This window comes from Pagrus pagrus (genome assembly GCF_965226575.1).
Source record: "Pagrus pagrus genome assembly, chromosome: 10".
NCBI lineage: Eukaryota > Metazoa > Chordata > Actinopteri > Spariformes > Sparidae > Pagrus > Pagrus pagrus.
The window spans coordinates 27481653-27509181 of record NC_140194.1 but is presented as its reverse complement, the minus strand read 5'-3'; the positions used below and the strand labels follow the sequence as shown (position 1 = coordinate 27509181).

At 39.0% G+C, this 27529-nt stretch overlaps 1 protein-coding gene across 2 annotated transcripts; it reads left to right on the top strand.

The window, feature by feature from the left end:
• Positions 1-668: 668 nt before the first annotated feature.
• Positions 669-26813, top strand: fanca (FA complementation group A). 2 transcript variants are annotated; one of them, XM_084364423.1, is made up of 42 exons: positions 669-903; positions 1339-1451; positions 2380-2470; positions 2754-2908; positions 3966-4061; positions 5221-5294; positions 6831-6940; positions 8073-8183; positions 8382-8445; positions 9802-9914; positions 10734-10810; positions 11521-11662; positions 12475-12608; positions 12928-13038; positions 13911-14006; positions 14211-14273; positions 14981-15069; positions 15192-15252; positions 15367-15416; positions 15615-15685; positions 15978-16076; positions 16903-17036; positions 17168-17238; positions 17326-17425; positions 17573-17760; positions 17863-17959; positions 19210-19413; positions 19594-19667; positions 19757-19885; positions 20691-20769; positions 21392-21567; positions 21645-21750; positions 21847-21906; positions 22019-22123; positions 22472-22587; positions 23751-23910; positions 24564-24626; positions 25391-25484; positions 25654-25729; positions 25866-26016; positions 26115-26213; positions 26346-26813. In XM_084364423.1, exons 1-42 carry the CDS (start codon positions 843-845, stop codon positions 26442-26444), a joined length of 4362 nt encoding a protein of 1453 aa, XP_084220549.1. In that variant the 5' UTR covers positions 669-842; the 3' UTR covers positions 26445-26813. The 2 variants fall into 2 exon arrangements, with proteins under 2 accessions (XP_084220549.1, XP_084220550.1); XM_084364424.1 differs by lacking the exons at positions 23751-23910; positions 24564-24626; positions 25391-25484; ... (2 more) ...; positions 26115-26213; positions 26346-26813 and adding an exon at positions 22895-22984.
• Positions 26814-27529: the final 716 nt, after the last annotated feature.

Genomic DNA, 27529 nt, shown 5'->3' with positions numbered 1-27529 from the left:
GACAGCATGCAGTATGTCTAATTGACTGCTCCAGGGGGTCAGTGGTAATGGTACACAACTAATGGCACCAGGCCTGTCAGCTGAAAAAAAGAGGAAAGAGCAATGACATGCCTTCTGTATCGTGTAGGCCTATTGATCTGTTTGTCCCCTGTCCTGTCTGGGGAGATTGATCTGTTGTGTAGGCTAAGCCCTGACTAATTTAGTTTGTTCCACAAATACATAAATGCATGCGTTTGATTTGTTTTAATTCAATACAGTCGGGCAGAGGAAGACACTGGCCATCTGAACTTGATCTTTTAAATCTGCAAAAAACCAAAAACATAACAAATAGAGGGGGCCTTTAAAACTATAACTGTATTTCCTATTTGTCCCACAGCAGAACTTATAGTTTTCACGTGACGTCATGCTCTGGCTGCAATCGACGTGCCACGAATTATTAAAAAAAACAAAACTAAATGTAATTATTATTTATTTAAAATAGTATAATATAATGTTGTATACAATACAATAATACATACATTAAAAGATGTTTTAAAATAGTATGATGAAAAATAAAAATATATTTTATGTATTTTATTTCGGTGCTGATCATGTGACGTAAAACTGTGTATAGTCTATCCTGATTGGCTCTAACGTAGACCAATGAAAGAGAAGAGCGCGAGGGGAAACATGGAGGAGAGAGTGAACCAAACAGTCCCGCAGCAGCTCGATGAACCGAACCAGGGGAGTAATGCTGTCATGTAGCGTGAATCATTTCCAAAAGCTCTGTTCATGTTTTAATTTTAAAAGACATATTTGTTAAAACGTCGACTGTCTCTCGAAGCGAGGTAAAACAAAGTGGGATGTCACTCAGTGCATCGTGTGACTCGGTCTCCCAGAAGAGGACTGTGTCGAACCTCCTCGGTGAGTTGACAGTTGGACCGAGCTAACGTTTATATTAGGTGTATTAAACATTGCGTTACTGGAATACAGTCTGAAATAAACCCAGTATATTCTCCCCGTTCATGTCATTGTATTGTCTCGATATATACTAATTGACGTCTGTGACGTTAACGTTACTGAATGATATTGACGTTGTATTATCATGCTTCGGCCTCTGGCACTGATATTATAAAATAACAGCTTTTTAAGTAAAGTTTGGCCTGACCCTCAATAGAGCCATCCCAATTCACAGTCATTTACAATGAAATAACCTGCTAAAGGCATCTGTAAATAAATACGTTATGTCTTAAAAGTAGGTCAACTTACTTAGGCCACCTTTTATTTAAACGGTGCCCATGCAAAAATCACATTTGAAAAACTCTATGCATTTTGTTTTTCCTGCTGTTGTATGGCCAGCTGGTCGTGTGCTGAAGAGGCCGAAGCAGGAAGATGGTCAGCGGCTGCAGGAGGCAACGATCCAGCTGCTGGGGCAGCAGCAGAACCTCTGCAGTCTGCTCAGGGAGGTCGGGGTGAGTGAAAAGACTTCAGGATAATGGCAGAAACCGACTGGGCTCCTCAGCAATGGATACAACTATCATAATAATGACATATGCTACTAATTTGTGTACTGAGAAAGAGGTGTTTAACAACTGACATTGTCATGACTGTCAGATGACTGCCATTGCTCTCCTCTGTCACCATGGTGGAGAGGAGGTCCTGTGGCTCAGGCACCACTTGGGGATGCCTAGACCTGCTCAGTCATCTCCTGGATCCTCACACTTTACATATATTATAAAATTTGGATCAGATATTCTGTCAGTGCAACTTGTAAACTGTGATTTTGTTGTTCTGTTCTGTACATGCGACATATATTGCATGTCTGTCCGTCCTAGGAGAGGGATACCTCCTCTGTGGCTCTTCCTGAGGTTTCATCCATCTTCTTTTTTTTCCACCCTGTTAAAAGGGATGTTTTTCCTCACTCGACTCGAGGGTCTAAGGACAGAGGATGTTGTTCACTGTACAGATTGTAAAGCTCATTGAGGCAATGGGATTATGATTTTGGGCTATATAAATAAAATTGATTTGATTTGATTATGTAATAACTTGCCATTATACTGCATTTAAGCTTCGTACCACTTGATTGGCTTTGTTGGAAACTGTTCTGCATTGCGTGGCTCAAAGGAAGGTTGCTTCAGAGCATAAAACTGGCCAAAAAGATACTTTATTGTAAAAAAGTATGTGAGGTGAATTATACATGTATGACACACAGAATGCAGAATGGTTTTCAAGAAGATTTAGAAAAGCTGCTCCACCATTAAATTTCATCAGGAGTAGGCTAGTACTACGTTGGTTGGGAACCCGTTTAGAAGAGGGAACTGATAGTAAAGTGAACTCTTCAAATGAAATAGTTAGTGTCCGCTCTCTGATATTCTATTACTGTTTTTACACTTTTTGTAGGATCCAGATCTGTGCAACATTTTTCGCTCTCAGACTGGAGAGCAGAAAGAGTCAAAAGGAATCTCATGTGCCATTGCAGGTTCACTGCTGGGTGAGTACCAAATCTCAGAAATGGCCTCTGTCCTGAATTTTTCTAATGTGGCAAAAGTTGAAATGGCGCCTCATTTGACACTCTGGCTCAGAGATACCTGCTGCTGTACACAACAGCTGTAAAACTATGTAGAAAGAAAAGTATTCTTTGTTTGTTGTGTGTTTGGACTGTCCAACATCTGAAATTCGAGTCAGCTGAGACATGAACAACTATACATTTTCAGATGTTTGCTTGCAAAGTAAATGCTATGAACTGCAGGATGTGTTGTGTTGTCCGTGGACAGTGTGTGAGCTGAGGCGTCAGGCCTTGCAGCTGGGTGTCCCTGTGGCAGGGCTGGCAGTGAAGATGGTACTGGAGAGACTGATAGAGATCACTGGAACTGCGGATGAAAAGGAAGAAGAGGACAGGAGGAGAGAGCTGCTCACCTACTCTCAGCAAGTAAGTGTCCGACTGTAGGATTTGACGCATTATTGTTTTGTAGCTGAACCCTCATGCAAATATAAAAAACAAACCCCCAGACATTAGTAAACCACTGGTTAACTGTGGAGAATTTGTCGAACTTAAAGGACCATCTAAACTGTTAGTTACCTCATCAACATCGTGCTACAAGTGTTATTTAGACAAAAGTAGTCTCTGTACAACATGTGATGCTGTCCCTGGGTTCATCACCTAAAGATGACTTCTTGTGCACTAAGTGATGGTAAAAAGTATTTTTTTTATACCAGCTGCTAAAACACTTCACCCAGATGGTTAATGTGTAGTACATAATTTAAATAATTAGGGAGTAGTATGGATCTGGAACGCGCCACATATCTCAGGGCTGACTAACTTGTGATACTACACAGGCAAATGCTGGATTTGAGAAGACTGCCTTCCATCACTATGTTTTAAATACATGGGTGATTCTAAACTTGTAATTTTGGACCCAGATTTGGATATTTCTGTGGTTATTTCTGTCCATGTGCTTTTTTTTATGGCTGCATTTGTTTGTTCTCCGTCTTTTTTCTGTTGTTGTTCTGCTGTACAGAAGTCTCTTACAGAAGAGAGCTTGATCTCAAAAGCAGATGACCTAATTACAAACTGCATATCATATGCACTATATGATGTGCATTTTATGCTGAAATATGATGATAGATGATCAATGTCATGCACTCTTCTTTCATAGAATGAGTCAAATGGATGTTTAGAAGCTCAGCTACACTTTTAGTATTTTCTCCACAGTATGATGCATGTGTGCCTTTTGGGTTTGTGTGTCATTGTGGTTGTGTCATATGCACAATGACTTAGTGTTTTCTGGTAAACTTCCCTAGCACCACAATTTGACTGTTCTGCATGTTGAAAAGGGTTGCTGTATGACACCTGTGGATGGATTGTTACTTCTGTGGTTTAATATTGTTCAGCCACAGAAATTCCATCCTGAATTTGTCTTTCATTACTGCAAAATTCTGTTTCAGAGTACAGATAACATGAAATCCCCCCATCCTGTTTACTCTAGGTCCAACTGTGTGTCCTGCTCGAGTCCAGCAAGCAACTGCTATCACAGGGAGCCTTCTGCCCGAAACTGCTCTGGCAGGAGTACAGAAAAGATCAGGTGTGTGTTTGTTAGAGTTGATTTCATCCACTCTGTATGAGGCCTAACAAAGGTATTAGCCTCTCATGAAGTTTTACACATTTACATTTAGTTAATTTAACAGACGCTTTTGTCCAAAGCGACTTACAGTAATTCATACATACATACAATGGCTGCCATGCAAGGTGTTGACCAGCACATCAGAAGCAGTTCAGTATCTTGATACCAGGGGAATCGAACCAGTGACCTTTGACTAACAAGACGCTGGCTGTACCCCTGAGCCCCAGCCACCCACTTACCTCCTGATGCCTTACACTAGGCATAGGATGATCGTGGGCCAAATAATTGTGATTCACTGAATATTATCTCAGTAATCATCTAAATATGCTTTAAACTCCTAAAATGGCACTAAAGCATCCTGGAATCATTTTTTATTGCATCACAGATGGGACACTTTTTTTTTTTTTAGCAACCTTTTTTAGTGAAAAACAATCAACAGTTCTGCAAACAGAACAGGATGGTGGTCACAGAGATGGGCGTGTAAATTGGAGCTGTGGGGCCGACACCTTCCTCCAACAGGGTCTGGAAGTGGACACCTCACTTCCCTGTTGTTCTTTAGTTTGGAATCATTTTACATTTTAGGGCAGATGCTTTTGTCCAAAGCAACTTACAGTAATTCATACATACATTCATGCACTGATGTCGGTGGCTGCCATGCAAGGTGCCAACCAGCACATCCGGAGCAGTTTGGTCCAGTATCTTGCTCAAGGACACTTCAACATGCAGACCAGGGGAATCGAACCAGCAACCTTCCGATAAAAAGATGCTGGCTCTACCCCTGAGCCACAGCCGCACTATTGACACATCCAGTCGAATCTGATCCAATGGTAATTCACCACGATCACCTTATCCTGAGTGTTTCATGATAAAATATTATTGTCCCATTCCTATTTAGCACCATTTCTAAGTCCATTAAATTAATACTTCAAATCGCATTTATTTAGGATTTCCAGTCAAAGTTATTTACAGAGTCAAAGTAAAAACTGAAGAAAATCTTGATGCATCAAAGAATATTTATTTATCCATTTTCAGTTGGTTTAAACTGCCACAATAGGAAAAACTTTTTTTAGATGATGTAATGGATGTAGTAAATTGAATATTCTGTGTGGTGTTTTTACAGAGGCCACCCAAACTGGAGGTGGTTTATCATCTTCACCTTTCCAACATCCTCACTCTGAAGTACATTTTAGAGAGGTAAGAAAAAAAATTTGTTGTTGTTTTTTTTTGTTTTTTTCAGGCGAATTCTGTTTATGACCCCTTGTAAGGCACCAGAATCAGTCATATTCTGTGGAGCTCATTGAGAGCACACATGGATTAATAACATGCAGCTGTTGGCTGCATAAGATAACAAGTCAGAGAGTTGAGTTTATAAAACAATTATGGAACCAGTATCTTTAGCTCTACAAACACAAGGATTTGAATCTTATGAGAAGCTGAATACATAATTGAGAAAGCTGCTTAGCTGCTTTTGAGCACTTCAAGCACAACTAAATGAATAGCATTTACAGTCGTGGTGAAATGTTTACATGCACTTGTTAAGATCATGTATATCATGGCAGTCTTGAGTTCCAATGATTTCTTCAGCTCTCATTTTTCTGCGATGGAATGAGTGGAACACAAGCTACTTTGTCACTAAAAACATTCATGCAGTTTGATTCAATAATGAATTTATTATAGGTCTTGTGAAAATGTGAATCATGAATTAGGTGCTTTTGATAACCATCCACAAGCTTCTGACAGGCCTCTGGCTGAATTTTTAACCACTCTACTTAACAGAATTGGTGAAGTTCAACTAAAGATGTTAGCTTCCTGGCACAGACTTGTTTCGTCAGCACTGTCCACATGTTCTCGATGGGGTTCAAGTCAGGACATGGGAAGACCATTCCAAAACTTAAATTCCAGCCTGATTGATCCATTCCTTCACCACTTTTGATGTGTGTTTGGGATCATTGTCCTGTTGGAACAGCCAACTGCACCCAAGACCCAATCTTCTGCTGATGATTTGAGGTTTTCCTGAAGTATTTGGAGATAATCCTCCTTCTTCATTATTACATTTACTGTCTTTAGAGCAGCAGATCCACTGGCAGCATAATACTACCAGCACCATGCTTGATAGTAGGTTTGGTGTTCTTGGAGTTAAAGGCCTCACCTTCTTTCCTCCAAACATATTACATGATTATACAGTACATGTTCTTTACAAGTGTATGTAAACATTTGACAACAACTGTAAATATTTGTCTTCTAAAAAGAAAAAAAATCTGAATTTACGTGGGTTTAGCTGCAAGTTAACAATTGAGATTTTCTACCTGAATGTGTGACTTTCTGGTTATGACAGAGATGGGAAATAAAACTAGATAAATTCATAAAAATATTTTTTCTTGTGTAGCAAAAAGGGAGGAGAACTTGCATTTTGTCTGGCAACTTGTATAGTAGAATGACAAATAAATGAACCTTGAGTGCTTGAAATGGTTGAACTCCCATCAAACCACAGACACTTTGCTGTCAGTTTTGCTGTTGCAGCGCCCCTGTGTGGGTGTAGTGAGAGCCATCTTCAAATTATACACCGAGTTCACAAAGAAAGATATCGGAGTAAGATATCATGATATCAAGTCAATCAGAGTTTGAGGATAGTAAAAGTTAAAAGCATAACCGACACCTACACTTCTCTGCAGAAAATTATCTTTAACCCCTTGCTCAGTTCTGTCCTCTTGTTTTTTTTTCTCCGTTCAGTGATGAAGGAGTCAGAGTGTGGTTGGTGTCTCAGTTGAAGGCTCTCTGTGGCTGGACACCTCCTGAAGGAGAAGAGGAGACCAGACAAGTTCAACTAAAAGTGTTGTCAAGTAAGCACACAGACTACTTTTGCTAGTTGTAGTTGTGCTTCATAGAAGATGTGTGTTCGTTCATTCATCTAATGATTTCATCTGTTTTTTTTTTTGTTTTTGTTTTTTCAGAATAATAATAATGCTTGTTGTTATAATCATTTAGCTGACATATTCAGGGTAGCCTGGATATGACGTGTAAGTATAGCGAGGAAAAAAATAAAACTTTAGTCCTAAATATAGTCCTAAACCTATAAGACGATGTCCTCTCCGTTTCTAAGCTTTACTGACAAGTGTGTGAAAGTGCTAAATGATAAAACGTTACATTTAAAAGTCATAAGGAGGTGTCCTCTCCTTTCTGTTCCTATGCTTTATTTGCAGGTGTGTTAATTGATGTAGATATGAAGCTTCCATTGCTCAGAAATAATATAAGGATAAAGATGAAACAAAGCACTCTACTCTACTCTACTCAACTCTAAGCGGAGGTGCGAAGCTGAAATTTGTATATAGAGGAAAAACTGGAGAGTGCTGGGACTGATTTCATAATGGGTCTGCAGAAGAACACCAACTCTGTATCAGCATTAAAAGAGAAGTTCAACATTTTGTAGAGTACGCTTTGTAACCTTGTAACTCTGTATGATCAGTACCGATCTCATGTGTGTCTACTAGCTGTTTCTCCCTACTTTCAGCTTTCATATTAAGCAAAGCTAACATACATATACAGAGATGAGGCTGCTATCGATTGTCTTGGCATCTTGGCAAGAAGTACATTTCCCAAAATGTCATGACTAGCATTGAACATTGAACATATTATTATATTATACACAAATATTGTCTTTGTTGCCCTTTCCTCTTACACATTGTTGCACAAAAGGGCAACAGAGATTACATTTGTAACCCAACACCACATGGTTACTTAAACATTTTCATTACATTTTTAAAGAATAGATAATGTGTAAACTTGAGCTAGAATTGTACATTATCATCATCAAGACATGTTATATTCCAATCACTTGCTCACTGTATAGAGCAAGTGATTTTCACTGCCAGGATTTGGTCCTTTAACTGAGACCACCTAAGCTACAAAAGAAAAGCAACCAAAAGACATGCTGCTGCTAAGGGTAATGCTTATAATAGATTTTCTGTCTTTTAGCTGTGGTTGGAGTCTTGGTGGAAAATGGTTTTGAGCGGAGCCACGAGCCAGCAGCTGCAGACAAGAGGATCTCCCTGCTGTGCTGCTCGGTGCTGGACGACATGCTCTTCTGTGAGTCTACTTATCCCTGTCAATCTTACTCTGCCCTGTGCTGATGAAATATTTACAAAAGCACTTTGAGTCACACCTCTGGGCCTGGAAAGCTCTTTTCGACTTCTTTAACTGCGAAGATGTCTAAGTGTCATTTTAGTACTTTCCTTTTTTCCTTGCTTTTTAACATTTCATTGTTTTTCTGTCTGTCTTCTCCAGGGCTTCTAGACACTGTGGAAAAGAGTCCAATGCTGAAGACAGCCGGAGCAGGGGCTGAGCTATGGTTCGGGGTCTTTTATTTTGTCTTGTTCACCTTAATGAAATCAGATAGTAAATATGAGTCTGAGGTCTCTGTCTAAAGAACGAGATCTGAATACAAACAAGACATGACAGAGAACATACACAGACAATTAGCAATATACAAGGACATTATTTATTTGTATGAAATAGCAATAGCAGACATCCTTTAAAATGTGGCATCTCGGGAAAACAACATTTGTTATTCTATGATAATGACATGAATAACTTGTGATGTTGTAACTTAACTTGTGATAATTTGTTTGATCCATGACCATTTAGAGCTTTCCTCTGTGACAATTTAAATGACTTGAGTTTATATTTTCTGACCAACAGTTGAAACCCCAAAGACCCAAAGATCTTCAAAAGAAAAGCGAAAAGTCTTACCAATTGAGAATGAAGCACTAATGAATGACTAAAGGGAATACTTGTTTTTCAGGATTGTTGCAGATAGATTTTTTGCAGATTTTTTTGTTATGATTAGACTAATAGTATCACTTCTAATCCAGTTGATGTATGTGTTACTGATGACAGCATAAAAGCAGATACCTCAAATACAATGTTCATGCAATATTTCCTGATTTTTCCAGGTGATTACTATCACCTGAAAGCATTCTTATCAAAATTACTAGCCTGCAACTGATTTTGGGCAAAAGCCTTAAAACCCATAAGGATGCAGCTCCTGTATATTCATGCTGAGCAGCTTCTGTCGTGTCACAACAGAAAACAGGATTTTGCTGGTCCAGCTAATGTTTCTTTGCTCTTCAGTTGTCCAGTTTTGAGCTCATGTCCACTTTAGCTTCATCTGTTACTGTAGCTGATTAACTTCTAAAGATGCACCTCACCAGATTTTCTGTGCAGATTTGTTGTCTGGCAGCTTAACCACATTTTTTGAAACACTCTAATCCAGCAGGACGGCAGCTGACTGCATGATTTTTCTGTTCTACCTTGTTCGGAGTAAACTCTGACACTGGAGTGTGAACATTCCTGGCGCGCGTGTCTGGTCCTGAAATGCTGAAGCAGAGCACCTGGCACCTGTGATCACACTGCTTAAATAAGTGGAACAGTAACAGTAACTGGCTCTCTCTGCTCAGTGTGCATACTTCACACATTGACTCACAGCCCCTTGACTCTGTCTGCAGCAGAAAGCTGTTCATTTTAAACATGGAGGTATTCTAAGAAAGCAGCCACTCACAGTATAACACTGTGCACAGCCCTTCTCAGTCTCAGAGTTTATATAAATAAGTTTTTAATTAAGGCTTTAAACATGGTTATATTCTACATTATGCATTTTATTTATTGCCACAGCATGTCTTACTCCTCTGCCCTGTGTTTTATACAGGATTCAGATGTTTGATGCTTCATTGTGTGGAGGTTCAGCATCAGAGGATGGCCTTCGGTGTTTCTTCACACACTCCCTCACATATACTCTCACTTACAAGCCTCGACTAACAGGTAAAGACAAGTTATTGACATTTTTTTAACAACAACAACATTTATATGGCACCTTTCAAACATAAAATGCAGCTCAAACTGCTTTTCAGTTTTTTCAAGGCTTTAAAAACCAAACAATAGAAAAACAGTACAAAAAGATAAATATTTTCATAAAAATTGAAAAGAACAAATAAAAAGGCAGATGCATAAAAATAGTTCAAAGAGAGAAAACGTAACGTGGAACATTTACTAGACTGAATGGCTGCCTAGGTCTTAAGCTGATTTTTTAAAAACTGTTCAACAGTGCTAATGTTACTGGGCAGCGTGTTCCACAGGCCAATTTAGAAACAGTAAAATACCAGCATTAGAGTAACTAATAGCTGTTGTTGGTTGACAGTTTAATGTCATGTCATTAAGAATCTTAAAATTAAATCTAGAAGAAACAGGGAGCCAGTGTTGGGTAGCCAAAACAGGAGTAATGTACAATCTTTCTAGTTTTTGTCAGCAGTCTGGCAGCAGAATTCTGAACTAGCTGGAGTTTTCCTATTAACTTTTTTGGTTGACCAGTGAAAAGGGCATTGCATTAGTCCAACCTGCTAGTTATAAAAGCATGAATCAAATATCAGGTATCATGAGCTTGATACTGTTTTCGCTTGACAACACTTATACTTAAATTTTGCTGTAAACAAAACACAGTGAGATCTTCAAAGCTGTAAGAAAATGCAGGTTTGGGAAGACTTTAAAATAAGTATCCTGATGTCGAGCACATGCTGCTTTCATAATGGTTACAAAGATTATTTCTGCAAAGCTGAAGTGTAACATGAAGTCATACGTCCTCAGTATCAGATGCCATCACTCTGCAGAACGAATGGACCTTTGCAAAAGCCAGCCGATTGGTCACCTGCCTTTTCCGTAAGGTAAGTGTTTCATGTAGCCCATTTATAAGCCTTCACATATAATGAAGTTCGCCAAGATAAATTAATATTCTCTGATCTTAGTCTGACTCTCTTGCTGTTTGATTTCATAGCCGTCTGTGGACTTCTGACTGCTAGTGTCTCTGTTAGTGGCTGACTGTGGATTTCTTTATGTTATGCTATTTCTTTACATAATAGGGCTAGGCGATAATACAGCAATAATTTAAGTCTATATCATGATACACAGTGTCTATCTTGATATTTTGAAATCTCCTCCAAAGTTTGTAAATGCTAGGACAGAGCAAAGATATCAAATATTACAATGTTTTTAACCAAATACCTCGATATAGAAATTGCAACAATGTTCAGAAAATAACATCACTTTACTGTAAAGCAACTAAAAAATAAAGCCAGGTAAAGACAGCACTTATGACTTATGATATGATGATATCTAAAATCTAAGATAAGATATATTGTCATATCACAATAACCATGTATTATATATATACAGCCCAGTCCAAACTGCACATAATGTCAGCAGTCACCAGCCTCACTGCTCTGCTGTGAACACAGATAGTGTCATTGCTGTATTTGTGTGCAGCCTTCAGCCCAGAGCAACACAGTGCTGAGAGTATTGATTTATCAATGAAGATGTTCTTAGCTGCGACGAACAGCTGTAACTCATCTGTCTTGTTGCTGTGCTTGTGTAAAAGCTGGCGGTGATCTTCAGTGTGGAGCAGCTGCTGTGTCACCTGCAGCAGGTATTGGAAACCCACGAGGTTAACTGGAAACTCGTCCTGTGCTTCCTCTCTACTCTGCTGGTTTACAACCCCTGTGCCCAGCCCAGCCTGAGAGGTAAACTAACTAATGCAAACTGGCTTTTACTGATGCATGGGATTAAACCTTCCAAGTGCCATTATTCTGTGCTAAGAATACATTTGACCTGTTTGATGTAAGAAAAAAATAATGAAATGCATCATCCACTTTCATATTATAACACTAAATAATTCAGTTTTCATTCAAATCCAGCAAAATAATAAACATTTCAATTGTGTTTTTTCAGATAGTTACATTAGAATGTACAAAGGTCAGCAGTTTCTCATAAACGGGTATTTAGGGTAATGCTTAGGGTAAGGTCCTTGTAATAAGCATATGTTTATAGGCAATAATGTCTTTGTAAGATTCTTATTAACATTATTAATTGTTGATGAGACTATAAGTGTTAATAATAGTATTAAAGAGATAAAAGGTCTGTTAAAAGTTACAAACTCAAAATTATACCCTTTAAAGTTGAACTAAAGTTAAATGTGTAATGCTATTATAAACAATTATAAGACACTCATATGGCTTATTTTAATGTGAAGTGCTTATAAATGTTCTGTACTCTAACAATAACTGTGTTTGTGTTGCTATTTTTAACACTTCTCATCAGGACTTATAAGAGCCTTATTAACTATTAACTAACACATAATACATGGACCTAATATATGGCATTACTGTATTTAGTATTTTTAATTAAAGCTTGATTTCCTGCACCAGTCAACTAATATATCAGACTTGAATTTACACAAAGGGATACATACATAGTGTAAGAAGGACTTGTAGTCGTATTGACTCCAGTGTCAATAAGCTTTGTCATGTCTGTTGTGTTTCCCTTCCTTATTTAGTGCTGCTGTCCAGACTGCTGAGCTCTGCATTTGAAGGCTATGACCTAGAGAACATGATAACTGCCTTCCTATTGGCTCGACAGGGAGCGCTAGAGGGAGCCAGCATCTTCCCGTCCTACAGCGACTGGTTCAAGGTTTTTATGTCGGCTTTTTAACACCAGCTCATAGTTTATTGATATGTTTGGATTGGTGCTGCTAATATTAAGCACCATTTATTGGATATTTGGTTAAAAGTGTTTTATGATTTTCATTTAGAGCTGATAGTCAACTTTTGTCTTAAATCTATTAGAATCTAATGTTGAAATGTGTAACATTTTGGAAGGTATTTAACCCAAAGTATTGTGGAGTTTTAATCCTTATGTGATGATATAGATCTATAGAGCTTAATTATTCTCTCTGCACGTTTAAGTTGATAATTTTTACAAGTAGCATTCTTCTTTTCTGCCCTCTCAGATGTCTTTCGGTGGAGGCAGTGGCTGCCATGCAGCTAGTAAGAAATCTCTGGTGTTCCTGCTGAAGTTCCTCTCTGACCTTGTGCCTTTTGAACCCCCACAGTACCTCAAGGTGACACTGGCATTAATGTCTCAGACATTAGTAAAATGTCATTAATGTTGATGTCAATAGACATTTGATTATGCCCAAAGGCCAACTGGATACAACAGGTTTCAGAAGAGGACATGTTAAAAGAGAGATAAATGGAAAAATACATATGATATGTGGTGGATGCAGTGTAACATACCATAACTACTTGAACAATCTTTTACTTGACTATTTCCATTTTATGCTGCATCACATTTCAGTGGGGAACATTTTATTACTGCACTGCATTTATCTGACAGCTATAGTAACCTTTACTTTTCAGAATACATAATTTTTTGGCTCATGACCCCTTAGAAAACATTGTCTACTTATCTATCCCTCAAAACTTCTCAGATGGTTTCATGTAACTATTAATAATAAATGCTCGTGGTTCAAAGAGGTCAAATTATTCATCATTTCACAGACAAGACAAAAATAATGAATGAATGAATTCAAACTTGTGTACTATGACTTTTTTCCTCTTTCCACTCCCATTCATAATTCCTCCACCCACCGGATTTTTGGTTTGACACTTTGGAAGGACCTGAACCCAGTCACAGACAACATTTTACTGTGTTACCAGTACTTACTTTGATATTTAGTTGCTAATACTTCTGTAGTTTTACTTGAGTAATATTTTGTATCAATGGACCTTTACATGTAATGGATAATGTTTCGATAGTGATATTGGTACTTTCATTTCAGTAAAAGATCTGAGTACTTCTTCCACTGTTGGTCTGTACTCTGTGCTAGACTCAAAACTGGCACCAAGTCAGGAGCTAAAAAGATACAGTTACAGTGTAAAAAACCACTGGAAACCAGCTGTGACCTTTAACTGTGTCATTTTTACCTGGTAGGTTCACATCCTGCACCCTCCATATGTACCCGTGAAACACCGCAGCCTCCTGATGGAGTACGTCTCTCTGGCCAAGACCAGACTGGCTGACCTCAAGGTAAGAGTATGGGTAAAATAAATAATAACTTTATTTAAAATGTTTCATATTAACACCACAACAGTAACACAACATGATGATTTTATTATGGTTAGTGTCCCTGTGATCATTTCTTACAATCCAATAGAGTCTGTACTAGACAGTACTCCCATATGTGTTTTTATGATGTTTTATACGTTTGTGTGTGTGTCTGTTTGTGTGCAGGAGTCAGTGGAGGATATGGGTTTATACGAGGATGTTTCTGGTGCAGGTGTTGCATCAGTGCAGGTAACAGTGACACCCAGTGGTTTGTTTGTGAATGACACCTGTTGAATCACTGAGGCCCCAGCATGATAGTATAGAACACCCTTAAGGCTGTTTTATTATTTGGGCTCAGAAAACAGGCTAATAACAAGATAATATAAAAACAAAATGAAAAAAGGACCTGGTAAAATAATTATTGAGCCAGTAATACCTGTCTGTGATTTTTATCTGAAGCTTTATGTTGTACGTCATTGACGTCACGTTTCACATTACGAATGCACGCAAACAGTTGTAACAGAAGAGAAAACAACAATAGACCCATTGTGAAAGAAGCGTCTGTAAAATTGTGGATAAATTCTTTTGAGGCCCCATCTCGCAACTTACAGGACTTAAAGGATCTGCTGCTAATGTGCCAGATACCACAGCATACCTTCAGAGGTCTTATGGAGTCCATGCCTTGATGGGTCAAAGCTGTTTTAGCGGCAAAAGTGGGACCTACTTAATATTAATATTTGGCTTAAAAAATAAATTCATAACGTCTTTTCAAATCAATTTGGGATCTCTGGGCTTTTTTACAATTTAAATCAAGTCCCCATCTCCTTCAGTTGTTTAGGAGAATTTTGCAATATTGTTTTGCTGTGCAGCTCCAGAAATATTGTGTGTACTAAAAAACTTCAGATATGTTTTTTTTATATCTACACAGTATAACAGTATCATGTTTGCATGTGCAGCCCCAGTGCCAGGCTGTCCAGGACGTGGAGAAGGCAGTGTCTTTGTTTGCAAGCACAGGAAGAATCTCTGCCACAGTCATGGAGGCCAGGTAATCAGTCAGATGATCAGCTACATCAGAGTATATGAGGGTCCTTTTAAAAATCTGGGGTTCATGTACAAAATTAAATTAGCGAGAGACGTGACAGGTCATTGGCACCTCTGTCTACACAGTATTTTCCGGAGGCCATATTTCCTGACACGATTTCTCCCTGCTCTGCTGACACCGAGAGTGGTGAGCACCTTGTTTGTTTGATCGACAGATTCTCCGATGTGTAAGTTATTTTGTGATTTATTTAAATCTTCGCATCATAACATTAAATCAAGTTCACCTGTCTTTCACTCACAGCTGCCTGTGAAACCTGATAGTCGGATGAGTTTCATAGAAGTTCTGAAAAAGTAAGTTTTTACCAGAAATTTGTGAAATATGCATTATAGCGCTTCTAGTTCAGTGTTATCTCTCTGTATACCAACTTTTGAGACATCAGCCTAATAAGAATAACCCTCTGACTGCTAATGTTATACTTGACCAATAATGGTTATTTGTAATTACCATGTGTTTTTTCACTGTTCTGACAGTTGTTTGTCTGTATTCAGAGCAGATAAGATCCCTGCTGCACAGTATTCATCTTATGTGGAGTCCTGCCAGAAACGGAGGCAGCAGGACTGTGGGTATTCTTTGTATCACTCATTTCTCAATGATTTATTTTACTCCAAATCATTATAATGTACATTTTTGAAACTGAGGACATCTGATATATATCGGCAGCATAGTAGTTTAGCAGGTTTTTGTTATACAGACAAGACGATATTTGTGAGTGAATGTCTCATCTATAATACCCCAGAGTGGGACAGCATGTGAACAGCATGAAATCTCCTCAAAGATAGATGTGATGTTGTACAGTAGTAACGGTAACTAAAAGACAGATGGCTTTAATTTACACTTGGTTGTGTTTTCAGGTAGTGCAGTGTGTTTGGACACTAATGATGATCCTCTGGAGGTCCTGAAGGTTCAGCTGCAGGAGTTCAAACAGCTGCTTGTTGAGGGAAATGATGGAGGTAGGCAGATTTTGGAGATACAGCACATCACACACACACACACACACACACACACACACACACACACACACACACACACACACACACACACACACACACACACACACACACACACACGCATGCACTCGCGTGCTTGATATTCTTTGGTCATGAAAAGGACTTCATGATTTGATGCTATGCAATAAGACACTAATGATACTCACACTCATATAATGTTTCTTTTAACGTACGGATAATCCTGAACTGTTAATTCAGATGTGAATGGAGGCTGGCAACAGCGAATGAGATATGAGTTTATAAAGAGCAAAAATGAAGAGTTGAAAGAAAACTGCATAACAAATGAGACACGTCTTTTTTAAGTGAATATCTTTTTTTGTGAAAAAAATAAGGAAAAAATAATCAGTTGTGCGGTCCTCCTGCACAATTAAAGGATACATAAATGGTGGCACTTTATCTCCAAATGTGTGGGCTCCCCCTGGTTGCAATTCAAGATAAATCAGGAAATAATTATACAGCAGGTCTGTACGTTAGAGACAGCTTTTTCAGGTCACTCATCAGAGGTTATTCAGAGTTAATCCCGATTCATGATTATTCAGATAATAGAAATATACCAACACCAGTCTGTGTGTATTTATTCTGATGGTCAGAAGTTTACCTACACTTGTAAAGAACATGTATATCATGGCCGTCTTGAGTTCCAATGATTTCTACAACTCGCTTTTTTTTCTGTGATGGATGTTCAGTTTCTTCCACTGTCTGTTCAGTCACATCCCTGACCTCAGAATCCCTAATTTCCATACTTGTCACATTGGTCATTTATCCTCAGAGATGTCAGCCCAGCTGTCCAGGATCTCACACACTCTCGGTGTCGTCTTTCCTGCCTGTTCCGATGAGCTGATTGGACTGTCAGTTATCAAACTTGACATAAACAGTCCTCCATCCTCTGAGCTCCATGTTAAAGTATGCACTGATGAAATTCATTGTCTTCTTTGTTTTCATGTTTTGATTTCCAATTCTGCTGTAGTCCGTGGGCTATATGTATGTCTGTAATTATATGTATTCTTAAAAGAATCGCTCCCTCGTATCCTCAGGTCGTCAACATGATCCTAAGAAACTTCTGCCAGTGCATGTTAGATGCTTCAAGAGCTAACCCTCCTAACAAGTGAGTAGTAGTTTTCAGAGCACAGGTCTGTAAGTGAACAGATTCAGCATGTGGTGTACCACTCACCAGATAATCTTGCCTGTCCAGACAGAGCCTGTGGGCCTCCAGGTTTGTCAGTGTGCTGCTTGGTAATACACCGCTCCTCTCCAGCCTTATACACAGACTTTGGGACCTCTTTCATAACCAGGTACATAAATCTATATTCAGAAACTCTCCTCAGTTAATTCTCCGTTTGTCTTCACGCATGATAAAAAACAATACACTGCTTCATTCCCTTCTGTACTTAAATCAGTACATTCTGTTGTCAGTTTTAAAAACCTCTTCTCTCAATAAGGGCTCTTCACTGAGCGCTGCCCACTTACTCGGCCTGGCAGCATTCGTAGTCCACCTCCACAACTCCATGTCCCACGGTCCTCTAGTTCAGCTGGTCCCGCCCACTCTGCCTGAGCCAGTACCTGTTGGAGAAGCTCTGAGCTCGACGCTCGTCTGCAGCACACACGCTAACATGGTCTTCTGTGTCAGGTGAGGTTACAAACTTCAGCTGATTCATTATAGACTTGTTGTTGAGCATGTGTCCAACATCTAGCTGCCACCTTGACTCACAGTCTTGTTGTTGCTGTCCAGGTTGTGTGTGGCAGCTGTGAGTTATGGGATGTGCAGAGGGGACTCATTGCCTCAGCAACAACAGCAGGACTATATCCTCAGCGGCTTCTATAAGAAGGTACCTCTTTGTATCATATAAAATGGTCATAACACTTACGTATCAGGCTTGTCAGGAAAGGGAAATATTCCCACCTTTTACTTACGAGCCTTGATAAAGCAACAGCAGAAACTGTTAACGTGTTTAAATACGTGAACAGGTGCATCGGACTATGCCACACTCTCTCCAATCTTTTGCTAAATGGATATTGACAATTTTTATCAAATTTATCAATTACATCTTGCAACTTACTGCTTTTTTTCGCCAGAGCTGTATAATGATAATACTTTCAAGCAATTGATTTGCCACTTAGTCTATGAAATGTCAGAAAATAGTGATATATATGCATCCTTACCCAGCGATATTCATTTTATGATGATGATGATGATGATGTAATGATGTAATGATGTAATGATGTTAAAGAGAGAAAAGCAGCAGATTCTCACATTTATGAATCTGGAACCAGAGAATTGTTTGCCCTTTTCCTTAATAAATGACTTATTAAAAGATTAATCATTTTTCAAAACTGCTGATAATTTTCTGTCGATTATTAATCAATTAATCATGTTTTCCACAGGCCACGTACATGACACAGGGTCTTAAAATATCAAAAATTCAATTTGATAAATATCAGGCCTAAAAAGTATTTAGTAAGTAAGTATTAATTAAATAGTCCTAGATTATAAATATGTGAGGCCTTGAATGCTATAAAGTTTTCATCTAATTCCATTGATCTTTTCTATTATTTACAAACTGTGTGCAAATCCACATTTCTGATGTAACAAAATGTAAGCATACCACTGAACCTAATAGTGACTTTATACCTAATACTTAAACTTACCTGTTGGCAAAATGTAGATTAACCTTAAAAAGCTTTGAATTCAAGTGTCTGATACCTGAAGACACCCTGATTACAATATACAGCTCTCTGTACTTACTTTGCAGAATCCAATTTAAATTTAAATTAATATGCAATTCTCTGACACACACACACACACACACACACACACACACACACAGAGCAAAGCAAATTACAGCCACTTAGTATTACGTGTAAATAAAAAGAAAACATCAAACAAAAAGCCAGAAATGTAGACAGATGAATTCAGGTTTCCAGTCAAACACAAAAGTCTGAAATCAATGTGATCCATTGTGAGTGAGGATGGGGACAAGGAGTCTATTAATGCCAGTATGCCTTCATAATTTTCATTCTTATTTTATTATCATATCATTGCACTACTTTAACTCTACACATAACTGTGTGTGTTCAGCTCCTGTACCTCATCCCAAGACTGTTGCCTGAAGCCAGAAGAGCTCCTATCACTGACGCTAGTCCAGTAAGTGAATACCAGGAGGAGAACCTGCCTGGCCTGTGGAGCAGTGCCACGGACACTAACAACACATGGAGAAAGACTGCTTGGCATCTGTGGAGGCACCCTGCTTTCTATCAGCTAGGAGACATACCACAGTATCAGGTGACATAGCTCCACTGGCTTGTTTGCCTCCTCATTTCAATGAAGTCTTGGTTTAGTTCGTTTTGAATTAGAGTATGTTTAGTGAGCCTTAGAGAGCAATCAGTGTATGAAATAAAATCAAATGTTGGATTGATGTTAATGTTGAAAAAATTATCCTCAACCTGTGTTATGTTTGTCAAGCTCTTGTTCTCAGAATGGCTGGCTAATGAGCTCCGAGTACAGAGAAGTGAAGACGCCCTGTCAGACCCAGAACGGTAAGACAGGAAACACACATAACCTCGTAGGTGCCATTAGACATACAGTGGAAATAAAGTCAAAATATACCCCTAATAACTGTGTGTAGTCAGGAGTACCAGCAGTGGGCCTGCTTGGAGCTCTACCTGCCTCGTCCGGAGGAACAGGGAGGCTGTGGAGGAGACATGAGGAGCCTCTGCTCTCATCTGCTTAATGCCATCATGGACCAGCACTTAGGGTGGGTGTACATCTGTACCGTTACTGCACACAAACAAACTTAGAGAAGGCATTACATTGTGATAGACTTCTTTGTATTGTTGAGCTGAATTCTGCATGCTAGTTTCATTCACGTCTTTTTCAGGAGAAACCTTTCAAAAAAGGTTAGCGTAGAGGTCAGCATGAATGACACCTGAGGCGTATACAGATTATTGTTTTTTTTTATTAAAAGATTCTGCATAATTCCAAGTGGTTTTACTTTGCTGACACTGGGCTTAAGGATATAATATGTAACATTTCCACACTCAAATTAGTAAAAACAACTAGACCTTTGTTATAAATTTTGTTGAACTGTGCACTTGCACTCAAATGTAAACCCAGAGAAATCTGTCATTTTATTCAAGGACAACACATAAAACACTAGATGATAAGTCAGAGAGGGAGGAAGGAAGTCAGCGAGATAACTAGCTAGCCGCTCTGTTATTTTTATATCATTGTTTGTCCTGTTGTTTGTTTGTTTGCTGATTTCGTTATTTTGAAAGTTTCACCTGCTGATTTGGATTTTAGCCGATTTGGACTTGAGTAGGACTTCGTATCATTTTTATCATACTAGTATTGTATTGAAGTTTTAAATTCCAGTATTGTGACAACCTCAGAAAGAGGGCAGTTTATGAGAATTGAGAGATTTAATGCAGAGGTTACAAGTAGAGTGTGTTCCTCCCTTTGTTTAACCTTACAATGAAATAAGAAAAAACTAATACAAATAAATGCTCATTGTTATTTCCATCTTTAGTAAAAGTGTTCTTCTGTTCATTTTCTGTCAACAGCAAACAGAGCCTGGAACAGTTAGGTCACTGCGTGTCAGAAAAAGGAACCAGTCTGCCAGACATCCTGTCCAGACTACAGGTGTGTACACTGCATATGTGTGTGACTTCAGGTCAGCTGACATAAGTAAAACCAGTTTATAAATGTAATGGTGTGGTTCTTAAAGGCACAGTTCACCCAAACATATACATTCCATCATTATCTTCTCAACGCCATGCTGATGAAAAGTCGGTTGACATTTCGTAGTCCACAGAACATTTCATGAGCTTCACAGCAAAACAGCGTTGCAGTGTTTCCTTAAACAACTGAAGTAGATGGGGAGTTGTTTCAAAACCTTTTTAAAAAACAACAACAAGTTAATAAAAACAAAAACACAAACAGAAACTGGCTCCATACAGCGTGTTCAGTGTGATCCAAGTCCCAAGAAGCCCTGAGATCCCAAATTGATTTGAAAACACGTAAATAACATTTTGAAGCTGAAATCTTCAGTGTAGCTGCTGAGCTAAGAACGTTAGCGCGCACCCCATCTGAAGTGGGTGCACATTGCACAAGCTCTATTGCTCATTAAAAGTGTAAATAACAAGGGTGGAGAGTGAGGAGATTACAAAATTTTCATTTTTGGGTGAACTTTTCCTTTAACATTCATAGTGCAAAGGTAAAAAGATGCACTTGTGAAGGTGGTGTTTAATCATTGTTTGTGTAGGAGCTTATCTATGAGATGGAAGTGACTGACCTCTGTGGCAGCTGTAGAAGCAGAGCGGATGTGGCCGACTTCCTGTTTGAGTTTGTGTCTGAGAGATGCTCCTCCACAGTGACCTCAGCTTCACCGAGCATCAGCACCGAGCTCAGCCTGCAACTCACTCTGAACACATGGAACAGGTACGCACACAAATATGTCATACAGATCATCTCTATTATGATGGACAGCCGCTAAAAGCTGTTTTAATGTGTCACAGAGTACTGCTGGCTCTCCCAGCGGTGTTATTCATTAAAGTAAAGACTGAAGGAGGGAGGAGGACTCTGGAGTGTAACAATCTGATAAAACATGTCAACCATCATCAGGTAAGCTGCTGAGTTCTTGTTCCTATCAGGTTTTAGTACATTTCTTTCTCTTTAGTAAAACTGACTTAATGCCGGCCACTTCTGTTCATGCATTAGAGGAAGGTGTGTTCTCCAGCCGGCTTGCTGTCCTGCCATCTAACAGCACACCTCCTGAAAGTGAGAATCACTTTACCAAAGTCTGAAGAGAAATCACAGCTGAGGTACATTTCTTACTGTATGTCAACGAGCTCCTGGGAGAGTAAGTCTGCTGTCTGTGTTTCCTGTCCAGGGTGTGTTATGTGCCAGTGTACGCTGTGGACGCGCAGCAGAAGAAGTCAACAAAGCCTGGTCTCAGATCAGTCTACGCTGTCCTCTGCTCCTGGTCTCCACAGTGGTACTGTTTGTTCTCCATACAGCTAATGAACTGCATTATCACTTTCTAGATTCTAATGCAGCAGTCTGCCTTTATGTATGTTGTTATAAACAGTCATTCTCGAAGATTCTTGAAAAATAAAAACTACCGATTTGTTTAATTGGAGGTTAAATTCACGACTTATATGACTTGGTGAGACAGATGTAACATGAGTAAAAATGGTCCTGCATTTAGTTATTTTATATTAGTTATTTTCCCTGAGTTTGTGAAATCAGTACTAATGCTAACCTATAAATGTTTTTGTTTTGTAGGCTTAGGATTAATTTACACTATGACATTGTGTGTGTGTGTTTGCATGTGTGTGTTTAGCACTGGTGGGAGCGCCTTTCTCCAGTAATGTTGTCACTCTGGCATCGTCTAAGTGATGGAGAGCCTGTACCAGAGCAGCTGCAGCTCCTCACTGACTATCAGACGTGGGCCTGCAGGTAAAACCACATTTTTATAACCACCAGCTCTGAATCACTGATCCACTTCACTCCATCCATTAGTGTAAGGAATCAGAAGAATAGGTAGAATGTAGTCTCCTCTGGATCTTTTGGCTTCTCTTACAGTGTCAGTGTTTTTTCTCAAGAATATCTTTATTGAATTTTAAACAAGTAAAAAAAAAAATTGTGATTCTTGAGTGCACAACATATATGACAAGTTTACAAAGCACATTATGATAGAGTTGTGTATCGTACGTTCTTGTCCCAGTCGCCCCCAAACTACACTAGCTTTGTCTATACCTCATAGACCCCGGAGTTGTACAGGAAGGTGTTTGAAGTCGGGTTCAATATGAAGAGAAGAATGAAAGAGAAACAAATAAGTAAAAGAAGGGGGGTTTATAAGTTAGATACAGATTGCATAATGAGAAAAATCAATTACAGTGTGAATTTTTTCCCCTGGCTCATATTAAGGTGATTTTCAAGTGATTTTGTGAAGTTGTCTGTCCATTCGTCTGGCCCATTTTTTTAATGCAATATCCCAGGAATGCTTGAGGTAATTTCTTTAAATGTGGCATAAACATCCACTTGGACCGACGGATAAACTGATCAGTATTTAACAGTCAGAGGGCAGCGCCGCTGTGACCTCACAAAACACATTTTTGGCCACAACCAAAAAATCTGTACACTAATTATGCCAAGATTTTTAGTTGGATAAAATGAAAGGGAGATTGTGACCATATTTCTCATTTGGTCAGATAGTGAATTGGTGACACTAACCTCAGGGGCCCACCTTGAAACTGCGGTGACTGTAAAGATCTTCTGTGCTGCCGGGTTGAACGTGTGTGTACAGCAGCCAAGTTTTAGAATTTGTAGCTTCTTCATGTTCTATCAGACTTAGCTTTATCGACCAGAACACATACAAACTGTGAGAGAGTCAGCAGGTTTTTCACTGGAAATTATTCTCTGGAATCATACATGTCAATATAGTGATTACTTCCATTTCAACAAGAACTACATTTAATACCCTTTTATTAAATTCGAAGTCGTCACTACATATATTATATGAGTCAGAACACACATGGATATAAAGTGCAACTTGACTGGTTCACAGAAGCATACAACCACCAGGCTCTAATTTGTAGTTAATTCTGTCCTGTGTTCAGTTTAGAGAAGGGTCGGTCATTGTCACCAGTGCCTGCAGCGTCAGCTCTGCTGTTGGCTGCCAGTCTGCACCATGTCTGGCAGGGCAGAGGGTGCAACAACCAGGACTTCAGTGCTGCCCTTAATGTGCTGCGAGCAGAGAGGGGCACACAGCACAGACAGGTGAGAGTAAAGAACTTTGTTATATTCATTCCATTCAAAAACTTGATCTTTATATACAGTAAGTCACAGCTAGTATGATGCTACCAAGATGAACAATGTTGAATTCTTGTCATATAGGTAATGGCAGCCAGTATTGGTCGGTAAACTCAGCTCCAAAAATAATACTCTTGTTCATTATCCCTGGTCATAAATAAAAATAAACATGATATGTGGTTCAGCTGCATGCTGATTAATATTACTGGGCCATTTCAAGCCTTTGTACTATATATGAGACTCCAACCTCTGGGCCTCACAAGTGCTTCTGCTGTTTAAAAATGCACATTTCAAATGTAGATAATTTAGTTTTGACATGCACTTAAATGGACTTGCATTTCTATAGTGCTTTTCCAGTCTACTGACCACTCAGAGCGCTTTACAACACTTGTCACATTCACCCATTCACACACACATTCATACACTGATGGCAGTGGCCTCCATGCAAGGTGCCAACTGCTCATCAGGAGCAATTTGGGGTTCAGTATCTTGCTCAAGGACACTTTGACATGCAGCTGGGGGAGCCCGGGATTCAAACCAGCGACCAGCCATCCACACTTGCTTTTTATGTTTTCCACATTGCACATGTTTACCTGCTGCCGTCTCTTTTCTTCTTCCAGGTGCTGGTTTTTCTGCTTTTCCTGTGTGTAAACGACTATCTGTTAGCACTGCTGTATCCTCAGGTAATTAACCTTGCACTGTCCCAATCCATCCACAGGTTGTGTTCAGGTGTAGGGTAGATGTAGTGAAGCAGTTGGGATTTAAATCAAGTTATAGTGACAGGTAAGTCTTTGAGGCCTACCTCAGGTTAACAACCCTAATAAGCAGCATGCATTCTCACATACTGTACAAGGTCTGACTAATGTGTTTATGTAGCACTTCTTTATGACACAATATTAAGCCTGGAGACAACCACCCTATTTAGAAATAGCAGGAAGGACCATGCTCAAAAATTTTGATGGAAGTATTTTGTACTGCTGACCTTGTTATATTTGTATTGCTTCATTTTATTTGATCTATATTAAGTGTATAGCTATGAGAGTGGTATTAATCATCTCATCTATCTCTCAAAGAAGTCTTATCAGCATATTTCTGGAAATGTTGAACTATTTCAAGAGAATGCAATGGTTTGACACGAGTCTAGGCTGAACACAGTCCTTCAGGCCAACTTCACCTTACTTTTTTATAGTTTAAGCTTTGAACAAAGCACATAAACAGTGTGACACAAATGAACCCAAGTATATGACCACTTGTAAATGATGTGCAGCTTGTCTATGAAAATTAAAACAATGAGCAGTAGTTCAGAGCTGGGGTTACACTTAAAAATAGAAAAGGCCATAAACATGTATGGTCTGTTATTGTTCGTCCTCATTATTTCCCCAAAATGTCTCCCCAATGGTAGTTAATCCTTTAAAAACACTTATTTTGTGTATGATTATGTGTGTAGGAGAAGAGCCATCAGAAAACCAGGACTTTATGCACAGAGCTTCTGTGTGTGTTGGTGGACTCCGTTGACTGGCTGCTCATCTTTAAATCAAACGGTACAGTGTGTATCTTCTATAATCACATCTCAGCTACTTCGTTGCCAGTTGAGCCAAGTAGTCACTATTTGGCAGATAAAATCTAATGTTAGTATTACCATACCTTTTTGCCGTCAGTATATTTCTGCATTGTTAAATTAGTGATGTATCTTTTTTTCCCCAACTCTAGAGCAAAGTGTTTACCAGTCGATTACCATGGTAACATCAGATGAGTTTATTCAACTGATGCCTTGGGCCTTTTACAGGTTAGTTTTTTTTCTCCGCATTTTTAGGAGCATCATATTTCTACCCTTAGTCCCTGTATACTAGCTGTAGTTAGACCGTCATTCAGCGAATAGATTTAAACTGTTGTTTTATTACACTGTGTATGTGTTTTTTCAGCCTGTTGCTCCAGCAGAGTGCTGAGCTGCAGCAGAGAGCTGTGTGTTGTCCAGGGTTCCTCCATACTGCTGTCCTCTGCTACATCAGTCTGATGCAGCTTTTCCTAGAAGGTCACAGACTGAGACCAAGCACTGAACGCTTTGACAATCAGGTGACTGAGCCTCATAGACGGATTATATCAGAGTGATGACAGTGTAACTCGAACCATTGACATTGTCCTGATGTCTAATCTATGAGTTGTTTTGTCAGATGGAGCCTTTCCAGATGCTGAGCAACGCCAAGCAGTTTCTTCTGAGAGTGATCTCACAGACGCCTCCAGCTGCTCTGTCCTCCAGCCAACTCACACCGGTAACCAACAAACACATACTTTTTATACAGATCTTAAATTGGCAATATTCACTCATGTTATGTTGTCTTTGTCCCTCCTTGTCTGTCCCTTGTCCCTGTCTGGTCTGTCTGCTGGTGGGTTTCCTGCTCTAGCTGGAGTCTCAGTGTGCAGACCTGGACCCAGAAGTGGCAGCCGCTCTCTCTGTGCACCTGGATCCTCACAGCCTCAGCCCAGAGATGGACTTCCTCTGAACAGCTGTCGACAAACGTTCATGCAGAGAAGCTGTCTAAAGTGAACTTACTTTAGAGTTTTGACGTGTGTCTTTAACTATACAGCTGGTACTTTTTTGTTCTGATGTTATCCAACACAAACATGTTCCTGTTGTAATATTTATCAAAATCACTTCTGTTCAGAGCTTAGCAATGTTTAAAAAAATGTTCATATTCAGCTTTGTACAAAAAAAGTTTATTTACATGTATTTTTGTACACAGCGCACACAGGACTTTATTATACACATGTACAACTGATCTACATCTTTACAATTAACTCTTAAAAAAAGAGTACTTAGTATTGTAATAACTTAAAACAGTGACCTAATAAAACTGATGTGAATGTTCTTGTTTGCACTGTGAGGAGCTTACACAGCACATACAAGTGCTTTACATATATTTATGTAACAAGAATATGGCATTATACGACTAACAACTTCATTTATATGGGTTATGCATGTGTACTTCGATAAAAATGTCTGTATAGATCCATTTCCTCCAGAGACACTCTCTCACACTATTATCTAGTTACTGCTAATGCAGCCCAACATAATATACTGTTGCTGCTTCACTTCAAAGATTTAATTTGTAAGAAATGGCCAGAAATCAAAGGTAGCTCAAAAGTCTAAAAACAGGATACAATACAGAGGTGATTTACAGTGACTCTAACGAGGACTATGACTCCGAGGACAAGAAGACACTGTGGAAGAGTGAGAGAAATTTAGGCAGCTAGAACAGGCAAAAAGGGCATGTAAAACCAGAATATTTTCACATCTTATTCAGTGAGCTGAGGATTTATTTTGACCAAACCAGAGGTGATTGTGGAAAGGCAAACCAAGACCATTATTTCATTGATGTTGAGTTTGAATGAAGTGTATGTTATGATGAGTTAATGAGACAAATAAGCTTGTCTTGGTGCAGTAACAGAGAGAAACTTTTTTATAGTTGTTTTTTTTTAAGTAACGAAAATAGGTGTCAAAATATCTCCTTTCTTGAGTTTATTTTGTCCACTTATGAGACTAGGTTACAAACTTGCCACTTTTACATCTCTTGCTTAAACTACAGGG